General features: G+C 36.1%; 1 protein-coding gene across 1 annotated transcript; it reads right to left on the minus strand.

Moving 5' to 3' along the window:
* Window positions 1-689: 689 nt before the first annotated feature.
* On the minus strand, window positions 690-18,775 carry LOC128203679 (probable methyltransferase-like protein 24). The gene is made up of 7 exons (XM_052905202.1): window positions 18,450-18,775; window positions 4,119-4,294; window positions 3,649-3,777; window positions 3,319-3,393; window positions 2,738-2,885; window positions 1,637-1,756; window positions 690-1,328 (listed from the first exon to the last, which is right to left on the minus strand). Exons 1-7 carry the CDS (start codon window positions 18,537-18,539, stop codon window positions 1,137-1,139), a joined length of 930 nt encoding a protein of 309 aa, XP_052761162.1. The 5' UTR covers window positions 18,540-18,775; the 3' UTR covers window positions 690-1,136.
* Between the last annotated feature and the right edge of the window lie 9,218 nt (window positions 18,776-27,993).

Genomic DNA, 27,993 nt, shown 5'->3' on the forward strand with positions numbered 1-27,993 from the left:
ATCAATTGATTGTTCTTCGATAGATCCTTTGCTTATTATAATATCAAATATTTATAAAATAGTTCTCCTCAGATAGCTGTAAGTTTCATTCATATCATAGTTGTATCATGTTTTCAACTTAGTGTGAGCTTTAACGAAAGAATATCTAAACAGCGAAACTTTTTTTCCCCAACACAATGCGGAGGCATATTGTGTTGGTCTTGAAGGTACGTATGCATGTGTCTCTGTGTGCCCGTAGGTACCAAAACATTGTGTGACGAACTATGCGTGCACACTCTGGAGGCAGGCAACTCACATTATGTGCAGATCAAAATGTTACCAGAATTATGTCCCTTTGTTATTTTACTCTTTGTATATGAAACAGAAATAAAAATAAATAAGCATATGATTATAAGAAATTAAAAGAAGTATTGAACATTTAAATGATCTTACTTTTTATATATTTTAGATTCAACTACATCTACATAATGATTTTCCAATGCATATATTTTTCAGTTGTCCAAAGCCGGTGAGTAACACGTACATAAGTGCCGAATGCGCGTCTGGGCGGTGGGCAGTGAAGATGAGCAAATGTTCACCTTTCTTTCTTCGCCAACGCTATCTTGGCTAGCAATTGTTTAAACTATCGCTGCCATTGCTCATTTAATCAACATATTCGAGTTTTGTCAACAAAAGCAACGACAAAGGGATAATGGACTTGTGATTTTATTACATTCCAAACGATCTTGATAAACAATGTTAATATTGAAAATTGTCAGTTTATCTGGCATAACAGTCATAAACACGTAACATGACCTTGGACAACGGGAAGAGTAAACACTAAACATCCCATTGGTAAATGTTCAAGTGTATTTAACTATAAAACAAAACAAATAAGCGCATAAATAAATACATATCTAACATGTCTACAAAATAAATATTAAAAGTCAAAAATCCTATTTAATATATAAAGCGGATTTGTAACATTCAAAGTACAGCGGAATCGAAACAGCACCAACGTCAGAATATGTCCCCATCTGTGTGTGTTTTCTTCAAGACGAGCACTGATAGTCTTGGTTCCAAGCTTAATATTACATTAATATGCCTAATGAATCATACCATGAATAACTTCTTCAATCTGCAGTACACAGGGATGGTCAAAATGGATCAGTCACTTTAACAAAGCTGATCTCGTGGCAGTTTGACCGCTGTTCCATTTTACATGCCGACACAAAGGCACAGTTATGGTTCTGATGGGTCCAGAATATCCGGTATCCTAGATGGTAGAGGTGTCTAAGGACGGTCAAGGCCCTGTAGTATTGCTCCCATTCTACTTCTGTGCCATCCAGCTTGAAGGAGTACAGAATGCACATTTTATCATCAAAGTTAATGACTCAAAGCATTTGTTTCTTTTATTTGTTACATACTGTTTTAGGTATATTCATGCTATTCTTGAAAACTATACGTTCACTTTGCTGTAACAGACATAGTCGCAATGATTGGATGTCGTGTACGTTCATACCTTAAAATAACTTTTCTTTACTTATTACTTATAACTAAGTACCTTGCAGTCTTATTGGTGCATGTCTTAAACACTTCTTTATCTAAGCTCTCCAAAAAATACATTTTATCTCTTAACACAACTTCTATAACAAACCGTTAAATGGAACTCTACTGCCAGGTTATTGGTTCCCGTCATGTTGACAGTCTTTACGATGTCGGCAAGAACTCTCCATTCATATAATTCTACGTCCATTTTCAATATAGATATTGTTTTCTGGAAAACAACAAATGGTTTATGTAACCATTTAAAGTGAGTTGAAGTTAAATATTAATCGCATGCAACAAGACATTTTCCGACTACAGTAGTAAACGCATGAAAACAGACACTTTAAAATTTCAGTAACGCATGAAATAGACAATTTGAAACTTCAGTAACGAATGAAAAAGAAACGTTGAAACTTCAGTAACGCATGAAATTGACACTTTAATCTTCAGTAAAGCATAGAATAGACACTTTAAACTTCAGTTAAGCATAGAATAGACACTTTAAACTTCAGTAAAGCATAGAATAGACACTTTTCAACTTCACTAACGCATGCAAAAAAAACACTTTGAAACAACTTGTGTAATGAAGGTATAAAACAAGACACGTTGACACTTAGTGCGTTCACTTTTGATGGTATAGACTAGTTTGGGTTTTATATCGGTTTTACGAAATGTGTATTTCTTTTTACAGTTTCATATAAAATGAAACCAGAGTTAGCATTTGTTTCAAGAAAACCGTTTTTGAACCTATCGAGCCTCCCTCCGGAGGCAGTTTCGTCGGTTCGTTCAATTTGAAAATTAGTTCACTTTGAAACAGCATTGTGGACAGTGATCCGACACATGTTTAGTTAAAACTAAGCAAACGATCATCTGCTGCGGTATCATTCACAAATAATTTCTATATGCAAAGGCTCCACCATGTTTTGGAAACTGTGCACAAAACAATGCGTCTGTAACAAACGTATGAAACAAGGCATTTTGAAACTGAGTAGCGTGCGCATGGAACCAGGACACTTTTTAAATTGCAATTACAAACGCATGCGCCAAGTCATTTGGTAACTTTAAAACCGGACATTTGGTAAATACTGCTGACCTTGGTATTTTCTGTATAGATAATTATTCCCCGGTCATTATTGTATGGGGATCATTTTTTTCTATTCAACTATATTTTACAGAACCAAAAACATAAATAAATGTGTAAGGTCCGTACATTGGCATGTTGGAGTTTCTGCCGTATGGTTTTGTATGTAAAAAGTTGCCACTCGTCCGTGCTGGCCTTGATCGCCTCGTCCTTGTCCGAGATGCCGATGGAGTGGAAGTAGTTCTTGTCCGACCGCTGGTGATCGTCCATGTGCATGCTGAAATAAAGGCCTATACCGTAATTAACATTCACGAGCCTTTATTATACAAGGGTGTATGCTGTCCTTGTAAACAGTTTTTATACCCATTTTCTATCTATACTATTACAGGACCTTTACAATTAACTGGTGCATTACTGAAATCTATGTATTAATATTATAACATGTGATATGATGATCTTGAATGCTTTGCAAGTCTTATGTTTGTCTGTTATTGAATAATATATTTTGTCGAAAAATAAATATCAGCTAGTGTTATTTTTTGTTTATCATAACCGACTTTAAATAAAGATTATCTTATCTATCTTATCTTATTAGTGATTATGAAAGGCATTGCTTTAATAACAATCCTCATTTTATCGATACATGTACTTCTTGTGTACTGAATTGTGTTTAATAATTGGAAACTCAAAGCCTAAAATCGAAAGTTTACCTCGGGTCGAATGAATGCACACTGCAGCCGAAGTGTTTTATTGCCGCATCGTCAAAGCTGAAGTCGTTGTTTATTCTGAAATGTTGAACTGTCTATATGTGTATGCACCATGATGCATGACGTTGTGTGCCATTACTATGTCTAAGTAATTGGTGCCTGTCACAAATGGTATTAAGGCATCCGATCTACAATCACTAATTGAATATGCATGGTGATCCTTTATTATTTAGATATCACTTTAAAGGTCAATATAATTATAATGCTTTTATATATTATGATAAGCTTATTTGTACGACGGGTACCACAAATTAGTTTAATATTAATCCGTACCCGAACGAGTAGATGATGCAGGGCTTAGGTGGCCGGAAGTGTGCGTCGTCACAGATGTCCCAGCCTCCATCATCATAGTTACCCAGGCGGACCTTCCGGCGACACATGTACTGCACGTTCTCCAAATATCTTCAAACGGAAATTATCCACAATGTAACATGTTGATGGCTGGAGGCATAACTATTATGATAGACTTCACAGCAGCTTATGAAACCGTACCATTAAAACCCATCGATATTGAATTCATCTGAGGCTGTGGTCAACATTTGATATTGGCCCCCACTCAAGAATCTTTACTACAGTTGGCCGACCCATGGACAGGATGAGAGTATTTTATAAATTTATTTTTCGTAACTGTGCAATGACCTAGCATGAAAAAGATAAGCAACAGTAACTATTGATCCTTTTTGAGGGCCAGTTTTAGAGATATTTTGGTTGGTTGATTTGGCAACTGGTCTCAACGGGCTTACCTGTGGTAAAGGGCTGAAAGGTCTTCTCTACTGAGATTTTTCAATAATAAATCCTCCGGAATAAAAACCGATGCGTTTCGATGAACACCGACAATGAACTGCGTGTCCCGGAAGTCCGCAGGAAGGCACTGTATTTCCGGTTCCGCTTCAGTAATCGGGATCGGGATCATTGTTACCTGAATTCAACAAAAACACTTCTACAGAACTCAGACCATGTAAAGTTCAGATCTTAGACTAAAATAAGACAAACTGTGCTGTAAATAGCGTTTTTACTATTATAGAGAACAGATAATTACACCGTTCATTAAATATGATATAATGTTTAAATACACCCTTTTATCGCTTGGTGTTGTCTTGGGTATTTCCACGTTTTTTCATTTGATTTAAAGCCAAAAACTTCCTTTTGCTCAATCGATTGATGAAGAACGTTTAGAGCACTACCGTGTTGAAACAGACACAATTACCTTGTAAGTTACAAATATGATAGGCACGAAAATCCCTACGATACACCATTGGAGGACCGAACTTCCATGAACACACTTCATATCTAACTTTAAAAACAACTCAGAACGCTAATATCATTTCAAGCATTTCAGATTTAATACTGGTTTAAGCACTGGGGCAACCAAATGAAAATTAAAGAACGGGAAAATAAATACTAATGGATTGATGGAAAACACTTCAAAATGTCGAAATAAATACAACATCACTGATTAAATTATGCACATTCTCATAGTCCCAAACTTAAAGAAACTGATAATCTTTCATTTAAATTGTCCTTTACGTATCCATCCTTAGCTGTTTCACTCGACCAACGTCCATTCTACCATTCACTCAACTATTTGCGGCAGCTGTTGCATCGCCCAACCTTAGTGAATGTAAACAGTACTTCGAAACATCCGTGAAATGAGGTTTAATAGCGTCCAAAATCAGTTCACGCAGATTAGTATATGACATTTTTACACTAGAATTTCTTGGTTTATAACCATATTTTATCTTACTCAAATTGCAGAATACAAAATCATCATTCTTAAACTCACACCAATCTATACACCTTATAACATTTTCAACAGGACACAATTTTGTTCCAGTTCGGGCTATGATAACCCATGATCCATCTCTATATTTATCCGTTTTACTGCTTTCTATAAACAATGACATATGTGTTTCATAAAATATAATCACATGTTCTAATGCTTAGTAATTCCGAACTACGCAAAAACCCTGAAAAGGCCATCAAACAAGCGCATATAATACGCTGGTTTTTGATATTTTTATCAACGTACAAAGTATCATAAATCTTTTCTAAAATATCGACAGTTAAAGGTTCTTTCCTAATTTTTACCTTTCCTAGAATTCTTTTAGACGATTCAAGAACATTAGAAACCAAAGTGGAATTTGTAGGAGATTGTAGGCCTACCAATTCATGAATCCATTTAATCGAATAGAAAGCAGTAATCACAGGACTAGGAGTATTCGCGGTTTAAATTAAAGACATTAAATACAAAGCAACCGGTAAAGCTTTTGCAGGTAAAATGTCCCCCCATCCCGATCCCACTACACAATGCCCACTTTTTGAATCGTTTAAATGCAGACTCGTATTTGCTATTGGTACTATCCGCTCTGGACTTCTGTAGTAGGTCCGGGAGAAGGTCCACCTTATCTGCCAGAACTTCCGGAAGATCATCTATCTCATCCTTATGAACCTGGAAAAATAAACGTGTATAAAAACCAACTGTAATATATTATTGATCTCAGCCAAAACTAAACTGTCAAAATGCAATAAGTATTCAAAATATACAAACAAAACATACCTTCGGAACAAACAATTCATAATAAACATTACTGGCGATGTCACCATACAATTCATAATACCGACATTATACTTTCAGTAGTATTTAAGACATAAATGTGTATGAAACCTATCAGTTTCATTGCTAAAGGCGATGCCGCCGAGCAATTAGCAACATATCTGAGACTCGGCCGCGTTTGCGCAACATTATGCAACTCGTCTGGTTGCTATAAAACTCGGCCGCTTTGCTGCTATTCTCCGTTCATCTTATCAGACATTACTTTCAGCCAGTGCCGAAATATACTCCACAAGGGAGGCAATTCAATATTGTATACATAGCTTAAAAACTGCATTTACACACCTTTGCTGAAATCAGCTTTTAAAGCAATCATTCTAAAATGCAAATCTTTGTTGCCAAAAATGCCACTTCCATTCTTACACTTTACATAATATTCCTTCTTCATCGGCAAATCAAACCAGTCAATTACATTACAAATGAAATGTCTATTCGGACATATAAATGGCCAAAATACAGCTGACTTCCAGCATGGCACAACAATCACACCCGACGCTTTGTCAACTATCATTTTGTTTAAAACTCTCAGGATAATAGAAATGGGTGGAACAAACAAGCCAAATGATCCACCCCAGTTTTCTGTAAACGCATCAATACCAGTACATGATGGTGTCCGAAATCTGGAATAAAACGTCTTTAACTTCGCATTGTGCAGTGTTTGAAACGAAAGTCCCCAGTCATCATAATCTACAATTCTTGAATAATAATCAGCCATCTCATTTTGAGATCTGGGAATCCACTCAATCTCAAGTAAAATGGACTTTTCCATACATATCTTCAAAATCTCACAAGCAATACCCTGTAGCTCAGGTTTCATAGAACCTTTGATGACTATGGAACTTACAGACTGATTGTCAGTAAACCATTTTACCCTTTTTTTTCAAGAATGTACAAAATTGAAAGCAGTACTATACACTGAAACTTATTCTCGCCATGTGGAGGATTTTTGACACTTATCCGCAGACCACATACCATGTGAAATACCGTTAACCGAGTTTACCTCGTCACCACCGGAACCTGTAGAGTTAGCATCTGAATAAACGATCTTTGAACATTTGTTCGAATCAAACATATTCTTACTATTTAGTAAATGCAGGTTAGCTTGCCCAAACTTCAACTGCTCGATGCTTTCAGTCGACAATTGAATTTACGACTCCCAGTAAAGAACTTTAAGAACGTCTACACTCAGATTACGGGTCATGATTTGGGAAACATGATCAATGACATTGGACATAGATATTTACTGGCCAACTAAACTGGCAATTTTTCTGACGTGCACATTCCTATGTTGCTTGACAAAACATAACATATTTTCTATCGCTTCTTTTGCCTTATTTAAACGGCGATCAGGAATATACAAAACCCCAAACATTGAGTTCAATAAGACGCCCAAATATTCTAATTCTTGAACTGGTACCCAAACACATTTCGTAGCATTTGTACAAACCCACACCTCAAAAATCACCTTTAATTTGTTGTCCCATACTCAGTGATTTATCAAAATTATAGGAACACCCAAATCCGTCACCAAGAAACATGGACACCAGTTCCCCCCCCCCCCCTCTATTTGGTTACTAACGGGTGTGTTACCTTGGAAAAAAATGTAACATGAACTTGACAATCCAAACGGAAGAACTAAATACATATAATAAATTTCTGCACCATTTTTGTCAGTCCAACAGAAACCCAGAAATTCTGCGTGTGGCCCAAATATCTCTATAAAATGATACGCGCTAGTCAAATCAAATTTAATCATGTAATAACCTTTGCGCAAAAAAGAAAGAGCCACCTTGACATCTTCGTATTTAACCGACTGCTTCAAAAGATGTTTATTGACAACTCTTAAATCAAGTAATTATCTTAATAATGAAATCGGGTGTAACTATATTTTGGGCTAAGTATACTAGTTTTGGAAAAAGTAATGACTTTATAACAGTTATCTTCCCAAAAAAGGTGAGTTTTCGTTTACTCCATGAATTAATAAGTTGTTTACATTTTTCGATTTTTTCAGTCCAACTTAAATTTACACATTTATCTTTATCATTGCCAAAGAAAACCCCCAGAGATTTTATGTACTCAGTTGTAAAATTAATACCATGAATCAATTTGATACTTTTGTATTTTGATCTACCTATCCAAAGACCATGCGTTTTTGTCCGATTAAGTTTAAGACCTGAATGTTTTCCAAAGGTATCTATTATTTCAAGAACAATAGGTATTTCATTTTGGTTTTTAAGAAATAATGTTGTGTCATCAGCAAGCTGTGTAACTTTTATATGTTTTTCCTGTATCTTTATACCTTCGTATATTTCACAACTTTTTAATTTCATTGATAGAACTTCAACAACTATTATAAAAAGCAAAGCAGATAGAGGACATCCTTGACGGACTCCACGATGTAGATAGAATGAGTCAGATATCCATCCATTATTTGAAATTTTTGATGTTATATTGCAGTAAAGGGTTTTAACCCATTTGATAAAAGATTCTTTAAAGCCAAATTTAGTCAAAATATTAAGCATGAACGGCCATTCAACTGTGTCAAAGGCTTTTTTAAAATCTAAAAATAGTATTGCTCCTTCTTGATTGAGAATATCAGTATAGTCTATTACGTCTTCTATTAATCTAATATTAAAACATATATTTCTATGTTGTATGTACCCTTGCTGATCAAGGCTTATAATACTCGGAAGAACCAATTGAAGACGATTTGCTAGAATTTTTGCTGCGAGTTTATAATCTATGTTTAAAAAAGATATCGGACGCCAATTCTCAAGATTTTCTGGATCGTCTTTTTTATACAGTAATGAAAACAAACCTTGTTTCTGAGTATAAGACAGTTCGCCTTTATTGTAACTTTCATTTAGTGCCAAAACTATTAAATTACCAATAATATCCCAAAATGCTCTATAAAATTCGACAGTTAGACCATCTAGGCCAGGGCTTTTGTTTAGCTTCATGTCATTAAGAGCTGCTGTTGCTTCTTGGAGTGTTATTTTACCTTCGCATTTGTCGGCTAAATCAGATTTTAAAGTAGACTGAATGTTGATACTATTTAAATAATGCTCATATTCTACATTATCATTTAAAACACTTGTATATAAATCATTGTAAAATTTTACTTCTGCGTTTAATATTTCCTCAGTTTGAATGATTCTGTCTCCGTTTATTTTTAAGGAATTTATAACTTTTCTGCTTTGGCGAGATTTTTCTAGATTCAGAAATAATTTAGAATTAGTTTCGCCCTTTTCAATGAAGTCAACTTTAGAACGTAGTTGTGCACCTGCGGCTTTGTGTTTATATATATCATTTATTTCTGATTCAACTGAGTTAATTTTGCGTTTAGTGTCTTCATTTTGATTTTGAGTATCATACAGAAGTTTGAGTTCTTTTTCTAAAATGTTCAAATGGTTATGCTGTCTTCTTGAAAATTGTTTAGAGAATTCTATTGTTTTTTCCTTAATTTCAATTTTACAAAATTCCCATTTAACTTGCGGATTAATATTCATTTTGATTAATTGGGTAAGGAGAGTTTTAAGTTTGCTTTGGTATTCTTAAGACAATTAACTCGATGATCTTCGAATTTTTATGGAACGGAAAAAGAGACAAAATAAAGCGCACAACAATTATTGGAAATAAACTTGAGGGTGGTTTAGATATGCCAGACTTTGGACTTTTCTCTAAAACTATGAAATTAAAATGGGCAACACATCTTATAAGCAAAACTAATGCTAACTGGAAAATTATACCATCTGTACTGCTTGACCAGTTCGGAAAGAATTTCCTCATCTTTTACATGAACATAGAATCTATCAAATCTTTACAACCTATCACATATAAACTAACCAAATTTTATAATCAACTACTTTCAACGTGGATTCATTTTAAACAACTGAATGCCAACCAAACTAAAATACCCAATACCTTTTATGATATTAGAAAAGAAATTATCTGGGGCAATAAATTTATAAAACATAAAAATAAAAGATTGAATCGGATTTAATATTCGTAAACGACATACTTTCAAATACTGGCACTATAGACACCAATCTGATTCTAGATAAACTTAAAAACAAAACTAATTGGATAGCGGAACTAAATATAGTTAAAAAAGCCATTCCGATCCAATGGAAAATATCTGTGAAATCAAATGAATCAATAAATACTAATGTCAATTCAAAACTTTTAATAAGGTTTGGGAACAAACTAATTAACGAAATGACAAACAAGGAAATATATCAGCTCTTTGTCCGGCAAATTTTCGAAACACCGTATATCCATAGATACTGGAATAAACGTGTACAAGAAAGTATCGAGTGGAAATCATGGTATTATATAGTTCATGAATCTATCGTTGACAACAAAGTTAAACAATTCAAAATTAAATTATTAAATAATTTAGTGGCGACTAACTTAAATTTATTTACATGGAAATTGAGAGACAGTCCCCTGTGTATGTGTTGCAAGGAAGTTGAAGATTATCAACATTTTTTTATCCATTGTTCTTCATTATCAAATGTTTGGTCGACGATAAATGCCTTATTTAAAAAATGTGGTATAAAGAAAATGTTTAATGATATCAAATATATTGTAATAGGATATAAGATACACCAAAAAGAATACAACTGTGTGAATATTGTTTTAAGTCAAATATGTTACTGTATTTATAAAACATACTTCATATGCGACCGGAGAATGAAGCCCATAAACATATTGTCTTATTTATATTACGATCTGATTGCTTTAGAAACATACCTACGAATACAAAATGTCAATTACCGATTCCTAAATGACTTTATAAAAAACCTTAAGTACATTCAATAGATACTTTGAGTGTATATATTTTTTTTAAATCTTTGTCTATGTATTACTTTATTACCTGTGACATTGTTGCTTTTATTATCTAATAAACGGACTGTTATACTTTAGCAGTTCCAAAAAGAAAAAAAATCAAGTAATTATCTCTTTTTACCTGATTTGTGTACAGAAACCGTCAGAGGATGAACAAATTAGGTGCACTACCACACTTTTCAATCAAATTTCTGTCTAAAAGATCCTGAATCGCTTCAGATACAAAAACAGGCTCCAAAATAGCAGATTTGTTATTCTTATTGAATGATTGAAAAGGTTTCGAATATAAGGGAATATTATACCCATTCTCTAATACATCTAATATAAAATCATAACAACCAATATCTCGCCAAAATTGAACATGCTTTCTTAACCTGCCCCTTACAATAATATTATTTTGACCTTGTTCATATTAAAAAAAATCGTGTGTAAATGTTACAAAGTCATAATTATACTCATCTTTCAAAACTGAAGAACTAACGGAACCAGAACTCTCATTTTCGGACTCATGACTGGTCCCCGGACGTAACTTTGGCGGATGATGGGATTCTTGCAGTGTATTGACAGTTTCTGCGGAAATGACTGAATTCGCACCAGGCAAAACCGGGTCCCGTGGGTCCGGTAGATGAACTGGCGGCCAATCCTTATCCGTATGAAGCTCCGTAGGGGCCTCGAAAAAGCCGACCTCTGCTGACTGACTGATGCCCCGACGGCCTGACGACGGAAGCAGGAGCTCCCCATGACTTATCAGTAAAAGCAGGAACGAAGTTAGAACTACGGCCCAACGACCTGCCGCGTTATGTAGACTTTTTTCCTCGTGAGAGCACGACTCTCCGCCTTGTGAATTTTAGCCTCATCATCCGAGTCACTGGCTACTGGATTACTTTCATATTACCGGACTGTTTCCTATCCACCGGAAGAAGAGTCAGAGATGCGAATAAGTTTGTTGCGCTTATGCAATTTGTCAAGAAGTTCCTTGAGCTGCACTATTTGTGTTCTATGTCTTTGGCGTTGCCCATTGCCACTAAACCGGGTTTATGTTTAAACCTTTTGCTACTGAGCATGTTTCTGTAGCTTTTTGCATATATAGTGCTCCTGACAATAGTCTGGCTTAAAATGCTCTGACGCCTAGAGTGCCTGCTTGGCGATATCTTCAATTTCGCTATTGAAATCAAACTGAAGTTTATTGCACTGATAGTTCCAGGATATGTCTTTTCCTGATTTTAATTGTTTACGTCATTAGCAACACTCGCTGAATTTCCACGAATTTCGTGTCTTAGACATAAATAGTCCTGCCTCTGTTGCTTCAGCTCAGCTAACACTTGTTAGAGCGCATTCTGGTCAGACCGGTTTTCGTCACTAGCCATTACAGGTTCATGTACAATCAATAAAAATTATTTGAAGTTTACACGTCGACTGCCCAAAGCTGAATGACAGTTACACTTAATTCCTCGTGCACGAAACCTTCTATTATCCGCCACCTAGCGGATATTACGCTACATTCAAACGGAAATTAATTTTCTTCCAACTCATATACATTCAAACTTAGAAAATTATATTTCTCCGTGCGCTCGCCATTATGTGTGTAAGTAGCTGATATATATCTAATTTGAACTGAAATTCTTGACGTTCAACACGGTATTCGCAATGAATGCACAAAACCTTACAATAAAGTATAGTCACCAAAGTTCAGCCTTTACAACACAGTCTCATAATCATGTATCACCGTTCTCAACACGATTTGCTTGAAGCACATTAACGTTTCCAACTTGAATTGACCATTTTTCAATTTATTCTAGACTATAGGAACATTTTTCGTTTCTTTTCGTATCAAAAGTTTGAAACGTATCTCAGCACAGTCCGTTATGAAATGGCGACGAGTTGTAATTTATTCCTTTGTATGAGCTAGTACACTTCAAGACGGATTCGCCAGTTGTGTTTACTTTATGAACATCAAACAATGTTTGCAGAACATACTAATGGATACCCATGCTGTGAGTTATAGTAAGTGCCTGTTATTTGTCCTATAAATTGTTCAGAACATCCGACATAAATGATACTATTCTGTAATATCCCAACAATCCATCAAGTACACGCTCATAAATGACACTTGAACCACGATGACTAAGCTCATACATGTACCAGGAAAGAAAAGAGCATCTGTGTCATGATACTGAACAAAAAATCGTCTTGGGCGTGAAAGGATTATATGCATCATGTGCATACAATGACTCTGTATATAAGACGTAATGCATCCGACAAATGACAATCGATACACCATACAAGGAAATTTAAAGAACATAGTATACGGCTGGCAGATTTCTGCCATACCCTTCTAATGTTCCTTTCGCAAAAATATATGTAGCAAAATAATGAAACTGTCCTACTAAGAGAATTTTGATTTACGAATAGCGCCCTAATGCTGTATTTGTAGGTCTGGCGAGTATGAAATGGCGCCCTTATACTGTATTTGAAGCTCTGGAGCGTATGAAATTGCGCCCTCATATTGTATTTGTAGTTATGGCGCGTATGAAATTGTGCTCTCATGATGTATTTGTAGTTCTGCAGGCCCCAATTTCTCGAAACTTCTTAAACTTAACAGGCTTAAGTAGCTCATTTAAATTGACCGAAATACATACTTGGATATGATTTTGATCAATGGAAAATGGTTTATTGTGATTATAAGAAGGATATTTCTTATTTTAAGTCTAAAACCTCTCAAAGAAATTATGATATTGCGAATTTGACAAAAACAAAAATAGTGAGCATAGCATAATCTTGATATTACAGACTAATGTAGTTTTGAGGAATTTGAGGCCTGGAGCGTATGACATGGCGCTCTTACTATGTATTTGTAGACTTAAAGTGAGTGTAAGGAGGTTTAAGTGAGGTTTCAGTGGCTGATATCGAAGATGGCGGCAAACACGAAGAAAACAATGGTTTGGGGCCATATTTCCAGTTGGTAAGTATTAGCATCTGTAAGGATCACATTCGTCGAAGGTTTTCCGTTTGTGTTAGGACTACCTTAGAACTTGAAATGAAAATCCGAGATAAGTTTTAAGACAGCAGAGCCGAGCTCACCTAATCATTTATTGAAAACATATCATTAATTCTAATTGCCAGGTGAAAAAATGGCCTAAATAAGATATAATAAAACTCTATTAAACAATCGTAAAACTACCTTGACGTTTATCTACCCTGCGTTTTTCAAGAAAAAAGACAAACGCACATTCTACTCAAATGTGTGATCTTTGGATGCCAGGTGGTCTCATATGCTTCTTGTATCATTTGAAAAAATTTATGTTTACAAAAAATATAGCTTTACTGATTTTGGTCTTGAAAGAAAGCAAAATAGGTATTTGATCGTCCGATATCAGTTGAAATATTTTAAGATTAAATACACAAACCCTAATAACTTTTTTATAATATGCTTTTGGTCTTTTCAATCAGCAAGTAATTCTCTCAAACGATACTAAAATTGAATCGGGTCACCAGACATCAACACGTAACATAACTGTCATAGTCGGTTGATATTGTGAAAATATGTGCACATTGGGTTAAAATTTTGAAACTTAGTACACTTGCAGAATATATGATTTAATGAAAGCTCAGAACTCACTCTGGATTCATCCAAAATGGCTTCAAAATTTCAAGATTGCCGCCATTACCATAATTATGTTAATGTATAATTGTGGTGCTTTTTGTGACCGGAATAAATTTCTTGTTTAGTGATATTTAATGATTTTAGATGTTCAAAGTGAACTATTTAAACATTGATGCAGGTACTCCTCGAAACCAGATTTAGGCAGTCATAATATCCTGGAAAACAATTGATACACCGGTCATTACAGCAAAGATCCATACAATTTCATAAGATGATGCTAATGACGACAAAATATTCCATTTAATGTGTTGCAGTATTGCAGACTTTTTTAACTGAATTTCATTTGACCTTTGTATGATGAGGACAAATAAATACAAGATGGCGTTCAAGATGACCGCCATGAATATCGAACTAAATATTATCTCTAAATATGGCAGACATTTAAATAGATACTGTTTAGTTAAATGTATATTGGTCTTGTTCCTAATATATCTTAAATTAAAGTGCTGCATTGACTACCTGATGGAAAAGGTCAAGGCCATTTTAAGGTCAAAATGTGTAGTATTTAGCACCAAAAACGCCTAATGTGAAAAGCATATGGGTTACTTTGGCTCTAAATTGCCTAAATTGTTAGAGATGTACAAGCATCATTTGACTCTAATTAAATGGGTTTCACGGTTGTCAAATTGTGGACTGCTTGGCACTGAATAGCTAAATCGAAGCTGTATACATTTTTGTTTTTGTCTCTATAATCGCTGTATGGCTGCCATCAAGTGATCTATTCGATACTTAGTATGCTTATTCAGAGCATGTTTTTTTTCAAATTGGGCTTATGGTTGCCACATGTAGTCTTTTGGCACTGAAAAGGCCTCATTAGAAATACACAAGTTGGTTTGCTCTGAATTTGCTTCATTGTTGCAAAAATGTTGTGAATTTGACACCTTGGAGGTACATATGCGCTTGTTTGGGTCTGAATGTATTTTATTGTAGTCAAAATTAAAACGATAGATAACTGAGCTGCCTTAAGAATAGAGGTTTGTTTATGCTAGTTTATCAAATGCTTTACTGTTAACATTAAATGAATTGTCAGAAGCTGGCCGGATTTGTATAGAAGCTTTATGTTGTTAAAAATGCCGATTGGAATACTGCCTTGGTGTTTACTTGACAAGGGATGGACTTAACTGTTTGTTTGACACTAGCTAAACCTTTTTGGTTGCAGAATTTGGATTAACTGGGCACTTAATTGACTTGCGAAACTATAAAGGATTTCTTTACACATATATATAGGTATATATATATATATATATATATATATATATATATATATATATATATATATATATATAGTAGAACTAGCGATCATTTGACACTTGATACAGCTTTTTAGCACATTTATTGTTAGTTTGGCACTAAATGGACTAGCAAAGGTGTTTTTTTAAACACGATGGGTTTTAGAACAGTTAGTCTATGGTGGATGTATGGCAGATTTGGGTAGATGCATGGTAGCCAAAATATGGATGAATGAACATAATTTTTCTTAACTGCAATCACAATAGTGATACGGAGGGCTGCTGGGACATGTTGTGTAAACAACAGACACTTTGAAATTGCCCCCTTTATGAGGTTTGAGGCACTCAGTGGACCTGTAAACACGATTTGCCTTTCTAAATACTTATTCGACCTGGGAAAGATGTTGTTTTTGAGTTGTTAGGTACTAGAACAAGAAGACATCGTTAGAAAACACTGGCTAAATCTTAAAAGTGATACTTCCGGATGGAAAGGACTACAGGAAACTCACCCAAATACTGTATGGGATTGTTAAGCAGAATTCAAAAAAAGTTTATCAATAACAATTTCCTTTCTTTCCTTGTTTACTGTAAAGCCTACAAGAGTAAAATAAATACCCCACAATCAATTGTTATGCTTTTATGACATGAAATACCATGGGTAAATTTACCCCGTGTGTACATTAACGTCCATGTGCACATATTTGCACCTGGGGTGTATTTGCCTATGAGGGTAAGTTTGCCCCTGAGGGTAAATATTGTTATATAAACGTAATAATTTACTTAAAGAGTCAAACAATATTATATATTCATCTTGGAAAACGCTCATACTTTGTTATAAACCTTGAGTAGTATTCATTTGAATAAGATTTTTTTCATGGTATCTTAAAAACAGTTCATTAAAAAGCTACTGAATATATAAAAATATAGAGATTTTCAGAAAATGCCAGTTTCTACAGACTCTTATGTAAGCAAATAAATTGAGGTATAAGAACTTCACCCTTAATGTTATTTTCATTGAAGGAAAGTACTATTTACAAATCGACACTTTTTGGCCAAAAATAACAAATAAATGAACTAAAAAAAGAAAATTGGGGGAAAATGTAGGGAATTTTTCAAGCCCCGACCATGAAATGACCATAAACGTATTGGCGTGTGACTTCATTTTCTTCGAATATTTTACATTTTCAAATCATTTGGAAGAAAAGATGAGCGAATACATGTCGCTTTTGTTTTTAATAATGTTTTCCTTGTTTGTTCCCAGTTTTAGTACAATGATGCTTTTATTATGAAACTCTATGATCACACAGTTTTAAACCTTTTATTTTACAAGGCAGACTGTGAGGGATGTTTATAGTTTCTAACAATGTCTGCATCGTATCTTTGAAAAGTTTTTGCATTAGGTGCTCTGAATTGTATCCCTCCGTCTGCAGATAGAGTTGGGATCTCTAATCATAGAAGTAATAGGGGTTTACCTATACGTTTATTATTATTTGTTTTATTGATAAGTTTCATCAAGTTAATGCATGCTTTGATAAAATTTACCTTTTGCGTTTTATCTTTATTAAGGATTGTTGGGATAAGAGTGAGGTTTATGCACATAAACTGGTTTAAACCCCCACTAAATTTACATTTTACTGACCGTTCCAAGGCGGTACCTTACAATTCTTGATAAACATACCTATTATATATATATATATAGTATGTATGAACTGTGCTGTTTGTGGAGTTTTGTGCTGTTCTTCTATGTTTCTTGTTTGTGATTTTGTGTTCTTTGTCTTTGGCGTATGCCCCGTGCCATTAAACCGGATTTATGTTAAACTTTTTTTTTACTGAGCTTGTTTCTGTAGCTTTTTGCATAAATATTGACCTTATAAAGTGTTGAATGTACACTTAAGTACCATAGCCATGTGAATATTCATCCTTATCTAAGTCAAGTAATTTGTCATATTCAAACATAACATTTTCACTGAAATGAAATTTCATGGCAGCCATTATTGACGCCATCTTGGATTTATCGTTCCACACCACGCATTGGCAATTTATGCCATCACTTCTATACAACAAGCTTTGCCGAACATGTTGATATATAACATTTCTTGCAACAAATTACTTATATCAATCACTCCAGACTTATGTGTCCTCATTTCATATAATGATTATAAGCTTAAGCTGAAAGAAGCTTTTTGTTGCTATTGGAATGTTTATTGTTATTTGCTAAGTAGAGTCTCAAAAGAATATTGACTGCATATATGTTATACATGTTTATTAAACAAATTTAGAAAATGTAGTAAACAGGATTTGGGTTCATTACATTATCGTACTTTTTTTTTAATTTGAAAATGATGGCTGCAATGCCAATAAAACAGATTATTGTATAAAAAATATATTTGAATTTTATATTGTTTCTTGGTGAGATTTAAAAAAGGTACATGAATCAACATGAATAATGTTTTTACTGAGGTAATATAACAATTTATTTATTTACGACAATTCCACTATATAAAAGGGTGATGGCGGCCATCTTTGATTTTTGTGGCCATCTTGGACGAAATGTAGGTTAGTATTGACTATTGAGCTTTTTTAACATTTACATGCATTTGTGTCATCATGCAAACCTTCATCATTTAAACCAAAAGTGCATAATTTTGATTTTTTTGTCACGATATGACTGGACAGTCAGTGTAATCAACAGATAGTAAGCCTATTGTAAGTCGGTTACCTTAAACTGGTAGTAAAGTATAAGTATCATCAATACGACCATTGCCACATATAGACAGTTCCTCAAACGATGAAGCCGATAGTTCAACATGCTTAATTAATTCTTAACCAATGAAAAAACGTTCACATTTGATTATAAATTCCAATTCGAATCATCTTCTTAGCTCGTAGTCCATCACGATTTCGTATTGCACATACTACGAATGTAAATGTTTACACATTCGCGTTTAAGCTATACCATTCTTCAGAATAATAGCACATGAATATTGCAATGGATGATAAATGTTGTTTCTTCTACAACGCCGGATAGTTCCGCCACTGTGTGAATAATTCAGCAGTCACCCTGCCATCGATTAATTGATTACATTCAGGAAGAAAACAGCTATCAATTCGAGAATTCTCACTCTGTTTACTGATTAAGTGAAGCGTTCATGCAGTAAATGGGCGGGCATATTTTCTCAACATTTCATCGAGCAATTATAGTTTTACAAATCCATTCCTAATGTTATTCATTATTATGACTATATCAGTACAAATAGTTATGTGAGCTCGATTCATATTAGAGTTGTAAAGTTGTATTGTACTCATTCAAATGACTGGCAGCCTGGTCGAAAGAACAAAACGATAAATGAAAGGCCACAACAAACTTAGAGTTGCTATTGTCTGTGCGGCGCGAGTGCGCTCACCACTGTACGAAGACGACAAGAGGGTCGTATCAAGAGGAAGGACTCGACTCATTCTCCTAGAAATTTGAGAGGAGTTGGGTTTATGATGCATAATTTAACTTTACAAGCTCAAAATTATTTAACATATCGCACACATTATTGCACACATCGCTTATAAACATCTCTCTCTCTCTCTCTCTCTCTCTATCTCTCTCTCTCTCTCTCTCTCTCTCTCTCTCTCTCTCCGAACATATATTTTTTTAATCATTATATGCAGCCTTTTTATTAAGCAGTTTTAATATGTTAATATTTCAGTTCAAATTTCTGTATTGATTTTCCACTCTCTATTTGACTCTAGAAGATTAGGACTTTCAAACCTAGAACGGTGTGTTTTGTTAGTTATAATTAAAAGTATATGGTGCGATCATTGGAGCTACAATACTTTGTTATGTCTTTCGTCAAAGTGCCAATGACTGGAAAATGTAGTCAATCGTTGAGTTTGATCTCTTGTACAACACGTTCATTCATTTGTAAAAGAATTATTTCTTGAATCTATAAACAAAGAAGAAAATGAAAGGTTGCAGCTAGGATTGCGCTGAATCAGTCTTATAACATTGGCATTCCCCGATTATATTCGAGGAGCGTTTGATTAGTACTGGTAACATAGCTGCAAAATCACGGTTTCCTAGTGCACATGCATGTTTAGCATTCAACTGGAAAGGGTAGTGATTTTTCTATGGGCCTTTCCACATTTGTTCACGATTTCCAATTGCAAAAGTAGTTCAATGCGATTAGACGGGAACATAGCATTTCATACGGATTCATGCTGAGTGAACTACGTATTACAAGATTCGCGGCTTTCTGTGTAAAACGCATAAGCTATCGAAACAGATCTCGCCAACGTGTACGGCGAAATGGCTCTTCTGTACTGTACGTATCATTGTTTAAGGAAGGCAAAAAGGGCATTAACGATGAGCTTCTGCATGGCCAGACAAATTCGGGCTTGTACAATATCTTCACAAAATGGTGTTTTGGCGCTCTAGCACTAACAGGTTCGTGTGGTTCTTGTGCGTGTGAAATGAATCCCTAATGCTATATTTGTGGTACTGGTGCGTGTGAAATGGCTCCCTAAATCTGTATTAGTGGTTCTGGTGCGTGTGAAATGACTCCCTAATACTATATTTGTGGTACTGGTGAGTGTTAAATGGAGCTCTATTACTGTAGTTGTAGCTCTGGTGCGTATGAAATGGCGCCCAAATACAGTAATTGTGGTTCTGGTGCGTATGAAATGGCGCACTTATACTGTATTTGTGGTTCTGGCGCGTATGAAATGGTGCCCTAATGCTGTATTTGTAGTTCTGTTGCGTGTGAAATGGCGCCCTTATACTGTGTTTGTGGTTCTGGTGCATATTAAATGGAGCCCTAGTGCTGTATTTGTGGTTTTGGCGCATATGAAACGGTGCCCTTATACTGTATTTGTAGTTCTGGCGCGTATGAAATGGCGCGCTTATACTATATTTGTGGTTCTGGCGAGTTTGAAATGGTGCCCTAATACTGTTTTTGTTGGTTTGGTGCGTATGAAATTGAGCCCTTATACTGAATTTGTTGTTCTCATGCCTACGAAATGGCGCCCTAATGCTGTATTTGTGGTTCTGGAGCGTATGAAATGGAGCCCTAATGCTGTATTTGTTGTGCTGGCACGTATGAAATGGCGCGCTTCTTCTGTACTTCTGGTTCTCGTGCGTATGAAATGGCACCCTAATGCTGTATTTGTAGGTCTGCTGGGAATGAAATGGTTCCATAATACTGTATTTGATATATTTATTGTTCTGGCGCGTATGAAATGGCGCCCTTATGCTGTATTTCTGGTTTTGATGCGTATGAAATGGCGTCCTTATTCTGTTTCTGAGGTTCTGGCGCGGTTATATCGGAGCCTTTATACAGTATTTGTAGTTCTGGTGCGTATGAAATGGCGCCCTATACTGTTTTTGTTGTTCTCGTGCGAATGAAATGACGCCCTAATGCTGTATTTGTGGATCTGGTGCGTATGAAATGACGCCCTTATACTGTATTTGTGGTTCTGGCACGTATGAAATGGCGCTCTAATACGTTTTTGTGGTTCTGGCGAGTATGAAATAGCGGTCTAATACAATTTTTGTGGTTCAGGCGTGTATATAATAACGCACTTATACTGGTGCTTATGAAAAAGCGCCTATACACTGTATTCGTTGTTCAGATGCATATAAAATGGCGCCCTTATGCTGTATTTGTGGTTCTGGCGCGTATGAATTGGCGCCCTAACGCTGTAATTGTAGTTCAGGAACGGCTGAAATGGCTACCTAAAACTGTACTTGTAGTTCCGCCGCGGTTGAAATTGCGCCCTTATACTTAATTTGTAGTTCTGGCGCGTATGAAATGGCGCCCTAACGCTCTATTTGTGATTCTGGTTCGTATGAAATTGCGCACTTATACTGTATTTGGAGTTCTGGTGCGTATTAAAAGCGCTCTGATGCTGTATTTGTGGTTCTGGCACGTATGAAATGGCGCCCTAATGCTGTATTTGTGGCTCTGGTGCATATGAAATTGTGCCCTGATACTGTACTTGTAATTCTTGCGCGTATGAAATGGCGCCCTTACACTGTATTTGTAGTTCTTGCAAGTATGAAATAGTGACATCTACTGTTTTTGTTGTTCTTGTGTGGTGTATGAAGTGGCGCACTTATAATATATTTGTGATTTTGGTGAGTATGAAATGGCGCCCCCATACTGTACTTGTGGTTCTAGTGCGTATGAAATGGCACCCTAACGCTGTATTTGTGGTTCTGGTGCATATGAAATGGCGCCCTTATACTGTATGTGAAGTCTAGTGCGTATGAAAAGGCGCCCTGATGCTGTATTTGTGGTTCTGGTGCGTATGAAATAGTGCTTAATACTGTACCTATAGTTCTGGCACGTATGAAATGGCGCCCTAATGCTGTATTTGTGGCTCTGGTGCATATGAAATTGTGCCCTGATACTGTACTTGTAATTCTTGCGCGTATGAAATGGCGCCCTTATACTGTATTTGTAGTTCTTGCAAGTATGAAATGGCGACATATACTGTTTTTGTTGTTCTTGTGCGTATGAAATGACGCCTTATTACTGTATTTGTGATTTTGGTGAGTAATAAATGGCATCCCCATACTATAATTGTGGTTCTCGTGCGTATGAAATGGCACCCTAATGCTATATTTGTGGTTCTGGTTCGTATGAAATGGCGCCCTTACTGTATTTGTAGTTGTTGCGCGTATGAAATGGTGCTCTAATACTGTATTTAATTTCCGGTGCGTATGAAATGGTGCCCTAATAATGTACTTGTAGTTCTGGCGCATATAAAATGGCGCCCTAATGCTGTAGTTGTGGTTCAGGAGTTACTGTATTATTGGTTCTGGTGCGTATGAAATGATGCCCTAATGCTTTATTGGTGGTTCTGGTGCGTATGAAATGGTGCCCTTATACTGTATTTGTGGTTCTGGTGTGTATGAAATGGCGCCTTATAATGTATTTGTTCTTCTAGTTCGTATAAAATTGCGTCCTAATACTGTATTTGTGGTTCTGGTGCGTATGAAATGGTGCCCTTTTATTGTATTTGTGGTCCTGGTGCGTATGAAATGACGCCCTAATGCTTTATTGGTGGTTCTGGTGCGTATGAAATGGGGCCCTTACACTGTATTTGTGGTTCCGGTGCGTATGAAATGGTGCCCTGTTACTGTATTATTGGTTCTGGTGCGTATGAAATGATGCCCTAATGCTTTATTGGTGGTTCTGGTGCGTATGAAATGGTGCCCTTATACTGTATTTGTGGTTCCGGTGCGTATGAAATGGTGCCCTGTTACTGTATTTGTGGTTCTGGTGCGTATGAAATGATGCCCCTATTTTGTATTTATTGTTCTCGTGCGTATAAAATGACGCCCTAATGCTTTATTGGTGGTTCTGGTGCTGCTGAAATGGCGCCCTAATACTGTACTTATAGTTCTGGAACGTATGAAATGGCGCCCTTATACTATATTTGTAATTCTTGGTCGTATGAAATTGCGCCTTATACTGTTTTTGTTGTTCTTGTGCGTATGAAATGGCGCCCTTATACATGTACTGTATCTGTAGTTCTGTCGCGTACGAAATGACACCCTTATGCTGTATTTGATGTTCTAGTTGGTATGAAATCGCGTCCTAATGCTGTATTTGTAGTTCTGGCGCGTAAGAAATGGTGCCCTTATATTATATTTGTTGTTCTAGTTCGTATGAAATTGCGCCCTAGAACTGTATTTGTAGTTCTGGCACGTATGAAATGGGGCCCTTATACGTATTTGTTGTTCTAGTTCGTATGAAATTGCGCCTTAATACTAAATTTGTAGTTCTGGCGCGTATTAAATGGCGCCCTTATATTGTATTTCAGTTCTGGCGCGTATGCAATTGAGCCCTAATACTGTATTAGTAGTTCTGGTTTGTATGAAATGGCGCCCTTATACTGTATTTGTAGTTCTGTCGCGTATAAAATTGTGCCCTAATACTGTATTTGTAGTTCTGGTTTGTATGAAATGGCGCCCTTATACTGTATTTGTAGTTCTGTCGCGTATAAAATTGTGCCCTAATACTGTATTAGTAGTTCTGGTTTGTATGAAATGGCGCCCTTATACTGTATTTGTAGTTCTGTCGCGTATAAAATTGTGTCCTTATACTGTATTTGTAGTTCTGGCGCATATGTTATTGTGCCTTTATACTGTATTAGTAGTTCTGGCGCGTATGAAATTGCGCCCTTATACTGTTTTTGTAGTTCAGGCGCGTATGGAAGTGTGCCCTGAAATTGTATTTGTAGGTCTGGCGCGTATGAGATTGTGCCCTAATACCGTAGTTGTAGTTCTGGAGCGTATGAAATGGCGCCCTATACTGTTTTTGATGTTCTTATGCGTGTGAAATGGCGCCCTAATGCTGTATATGTGATTCTGGCAAGTATGAAATAGAGCCCTAATACTGTATTCTTGGTTCTGGTGCGTATGAAATGGTGCCCTAATGCTATATTTCTGGTTCTGGTGTGTATGAAATGGTGCTCTTATACTGTATTTGTGGTTCCGGTGCGTATGAAATGGTGCCCTTATACTATATGTTTTGTTCTGGTGCGTATGAAATGGTGCTCTAATACTGTATTTGTGGTTCTGGTGCGTATGAAATGGTGCCCTAATATTGTATTTGTGGTTCTGGTGCGTATGAAATGGCGCCCTTATACTATATTTTTTGTTCTGGTGCGTATGAAATGGTGCCCTTACACTGTATTTGTGGTTCTGGTGCGTATGAAATGGTGCCCTAATATTGTATTTGTGGTTCTGGTGCGTATGATATGACGCCATAACGCTTCATTGGTGGTTCTGGTGCGAAGGAGATTGCGCCCATATACTGTATTTGTGGTTCCGGTGCGTATGAAATGGTGCCCTTTTATTGTATGTGTGGTTCTGATGCGTATGGAATGGTGCCCTTATATTGTATTTGTGGTTCTGGCACATATGAAATGGCGCCGTAATGCTGTATTCGTGGTTCTGTTGCGTATGAAATGGTGCCCTAATACAATATGTGTGGTTCTGGTGCGTATGGAATGGTGCTCTAATACTGTATTTGTGGTTCTGGTGCGTATGAAATGGAGCCCTAGTACTGTATCTGTGGTTCTGGTGCGTATGAAATGACGCCCTAATGCTTTATTGGTGGTTCTGGTGCGAAGGAGATTGCGCCCATATACTGTATTTGTGGTTCCGGTGCGTATGAAATGGTGCCCTTTTATTGTATGTGTGGTTCTGGTGCGTATGAAATGGTGCCCTTATATTGTATTTGTGGTTCTGGTGCGTATGAAATGGTGCCCTTTTATTGTATTTGTGGTTCTGGTGCGTATGAAATGGTGCCCTTATATTGTATTTGTGGTTCTGGTGCGTATGAAATGGTGCCCTTTATACTGTATTTGTGGTTCTGGTGCGTATGAAATGGTGCCCTTATATTGTATTTGTGGTTCTGGTGCGTATATACAACGAATGCTGTTCGTATGAATGACGCCCTAATGCTTTATTGGTGGTTCTGGTGCGTATGAAATGGCGCCCTAATGCTGTATTTGTGGATCTGGTGCGTATGGAATGGCGCACTATACTGTTTTTATTGTTATCGTGCGTATGAAATGACGCCCTTATACTGTATTTGTGGTTCTGGCACGTAAGAAATTGCGCCCTTGTGCTGTATTTGTGGTTCTGGCGCGTATGAAATGGCGCAATAATTCTATTTTTGTGGTTCTGGCGCGTATGAAATGTAGCTTTAATACTATTTTTGTCTTTCTAGCGCATATGAAATGACGCCCAAATACTTGTTTGCATGAAATGACGCCCATAAATGCTGTATTTGTTTTTCTGATGCGTATGAAATGGCGCCCTTATACTGTATTTGTAGTTCTAGTTCGTATGAAATAGCGCCCTTATACTGTACTTGTAGTTTTTGGCGCGTATGAAATGGTTTCCTAATACTGTACTTGTAGATTTGGCTCGTATGAAATGGTGCCCTAATACTGTATTTGTATTTCTGGCGCGTATAAAAAGGCGCCTTAATACTGTATTTGTAGTTCTGGCGCGTATGAAATGGTGCCCTAATACAGTATTTTTAGTTCTGGCGCGTATGAAATGGTGCCCTAATACCGTATTTGTATTTCTGGCGAGTATGAAATGGCGCCATATTACTGTATTTGTAGTTTTGGCGCGTATTAAGGGTGCCCTTTTTCTGCACTTATAGTTCTGGCGCGTATGAAATGGTGCCTTAATAGTGTATTTGTATTTCTGGCGCGTATGAAATGGTGCCCTATTACTGTCTTTGTATTTCTGGCGCGTATGAAAAGGCGCCATTAACTGTATTTGTAGTTCTGGATCGTATGAAATGGCGCCCTTATACTGTATTTTGTAGTTCTTGCGCGTATGAAATGGTGCCCTAATGCTGTATTTGTAGTTCTGGCGCGTATGAAAAGGCAAAGGTGTTCATTGAAAAACCTTTGTGTTAGTACTACCTTAGAACTTGAAATCCTCATATTTTAAAAACTTTATATATAATATACTTGTGGTTATTTTAATCAGCAAGTAATTCTCTCAAACGATACTAAAATAGAATCAGGTCACCTATGATCAAAATGTAACATAACTGTCAGTGGATTCAACATATAATCAACCAATTTGGGAGTCGATTATAGTGGATGTAAAGTATAAGTATCATTAACACGATCAGTGCCACATATAGACAGTTCTTAAACGATGTTGCCGATAGTTCAACATATTCACTTAAAACCTAAGCCAAACAACAACATCGTTTCTTTTGATTTATTATTCCATTTTCTTACTGATCTTCTTAGCTCTTAGTTTACGACTTCGTATTGCACATGCATACGTTCATACAATGAATACGAATATAGATGTTTGACCAGTCCAGTATCCAAGATATACAATTCTTCAGAGTAATACCGCTTGAATTTGGGAATAATGTATGATAAATGTGGTTTAGTTATTGCACATTTCTCAACAAAAGCTTGATATTTTCGCACGACTTTGTCTGCAATTGGCTGGATATTTCAGTAGCCACCATGCCATCGATTAGTTGAGTGATGTGAGGAAGAAAAAGAATCTATCAATTCGGGGAATCGCACATCAAGTCCATGCAAAATATTAAACTTCATTAATATTTCATCATGAAATATAATGTTTCACATGGTTCAACATTCATCTATTGTGTTGCCTTTTTTGACTCATTTTCTGATTTATTTATATAACCATACAACAAATACCGGCTGGTGTAAATACAACAGCCCCTTTCAATCCGATACATGTTCGAGTTTCTAGTCTCATAAATAAACTACGGATATGAGGGAGCGCTAACATAAAATTTGAGCATTTGATGCACATCAATTGATTGTTCTTTGATAGATCCTTTGCTTCATTATAATATCAAATATTTATAAAATAGTTCTCCTCAGATGGCTGTAGGTTTCATTCATATCATAGTTGTATTAAGTTTTCTACTTAGTGTGAGCCTAAACGAAAGAATACCTAAACAGCGAAACTTTTTTGGCCCTAACACAATGCGGGAGGCATATAGTGTTGATCTTGAAGGTACGTATGTACGTGCGTCCGTGTGCCGTAGGTAAGAAAACGTGCACACGTTGGAGGCAAACAACTAAGATCATGTGCAGATCAAAATGTTACCAGAATTATGTCCCTTTGCTATTTAACTCCATGTATATGAAACAGAAATAAAAATAAATAAGCATATGATTACCAGAAATAAAAAGAGGTATTGAGCATTTAAATGATCTTACTTTTTATATATTTTAGGTTCAACTACATTTAGATGATGATTTTCCAATGCATATATTTTTCAGTTGTCCAGTGAGTAACACGTACAAAGGTAGCAGGGGTAACCTGCCGTAATCATTTAATTATCAGGCCTGGCACAAGCTAGAAATTGCTGCCCTCTGTGTATTCTTTATCTTATAGGGAAAAACATATCTTATGGACCATCTCTTTAAAACTCTATAAGGTATTTCACTCTTGTATTGATGTATTGAAAACTATCGTTAGGTAGTGTTGGTAAGCTTTGGTTTGTTTGGAAATCGGATGTTGTGCAGAGTACGCTCGGAACCAGACAAGTACATAGCTGCAGGATACGCGTCTGGGCGGTGGGCAGTGAAGATGAGCAAATGTTGACCTTTCTTTCTTCGCCAACGCTATCTTGGTTAGCAATTGTTTAAACTATCGATGCCATTGCTCATTTAATCAACATATTCGAGTATTGTCAACAAAAGCAACGACAAAGGGATAATGGACTTGTGATTTT

Source organism: Mya arenaria, chromosome 2 (assembly GCF_026914265.1).
Source record: "Mya arenaria isolate MELC-2E11 chromosome 2, ASM2691426v1".
Taxonomy (NCBI): domain Eukaryota; kingdom Metazoa; phylum Mollusca; class Bivalvia; order Myida; family Myidae; genus Mya; species Mya arenaria.

What these genes read in the sequence shown, in the direction of transcription:
- LOC128203679 (XM_052905202.1), bottom strand. Translation starts at nt 18,539, where the DNA reads ATGTTGAACTATCGGCTTCATCGTTTGAGGAACTGTCTATATGTGGCA. An exon ending in GTGCATTCATTCGACCCGAG is followed by an intron (nt 2,886 to 3,318) that starts GTAAACTTTCGA and finishes CCTTTATTTCAG; the next exon opens with CATGCACATGGACGATCACC. An exon ending in CAGTAGAGTTCCATTTAACG is followed by an intron (nt 1,329 to 1,636) that starts GTTTGTTATAGA and finishes TACTCCTTCAAG; the next exon opens with CTGGATGGCACAGAAGTAGA.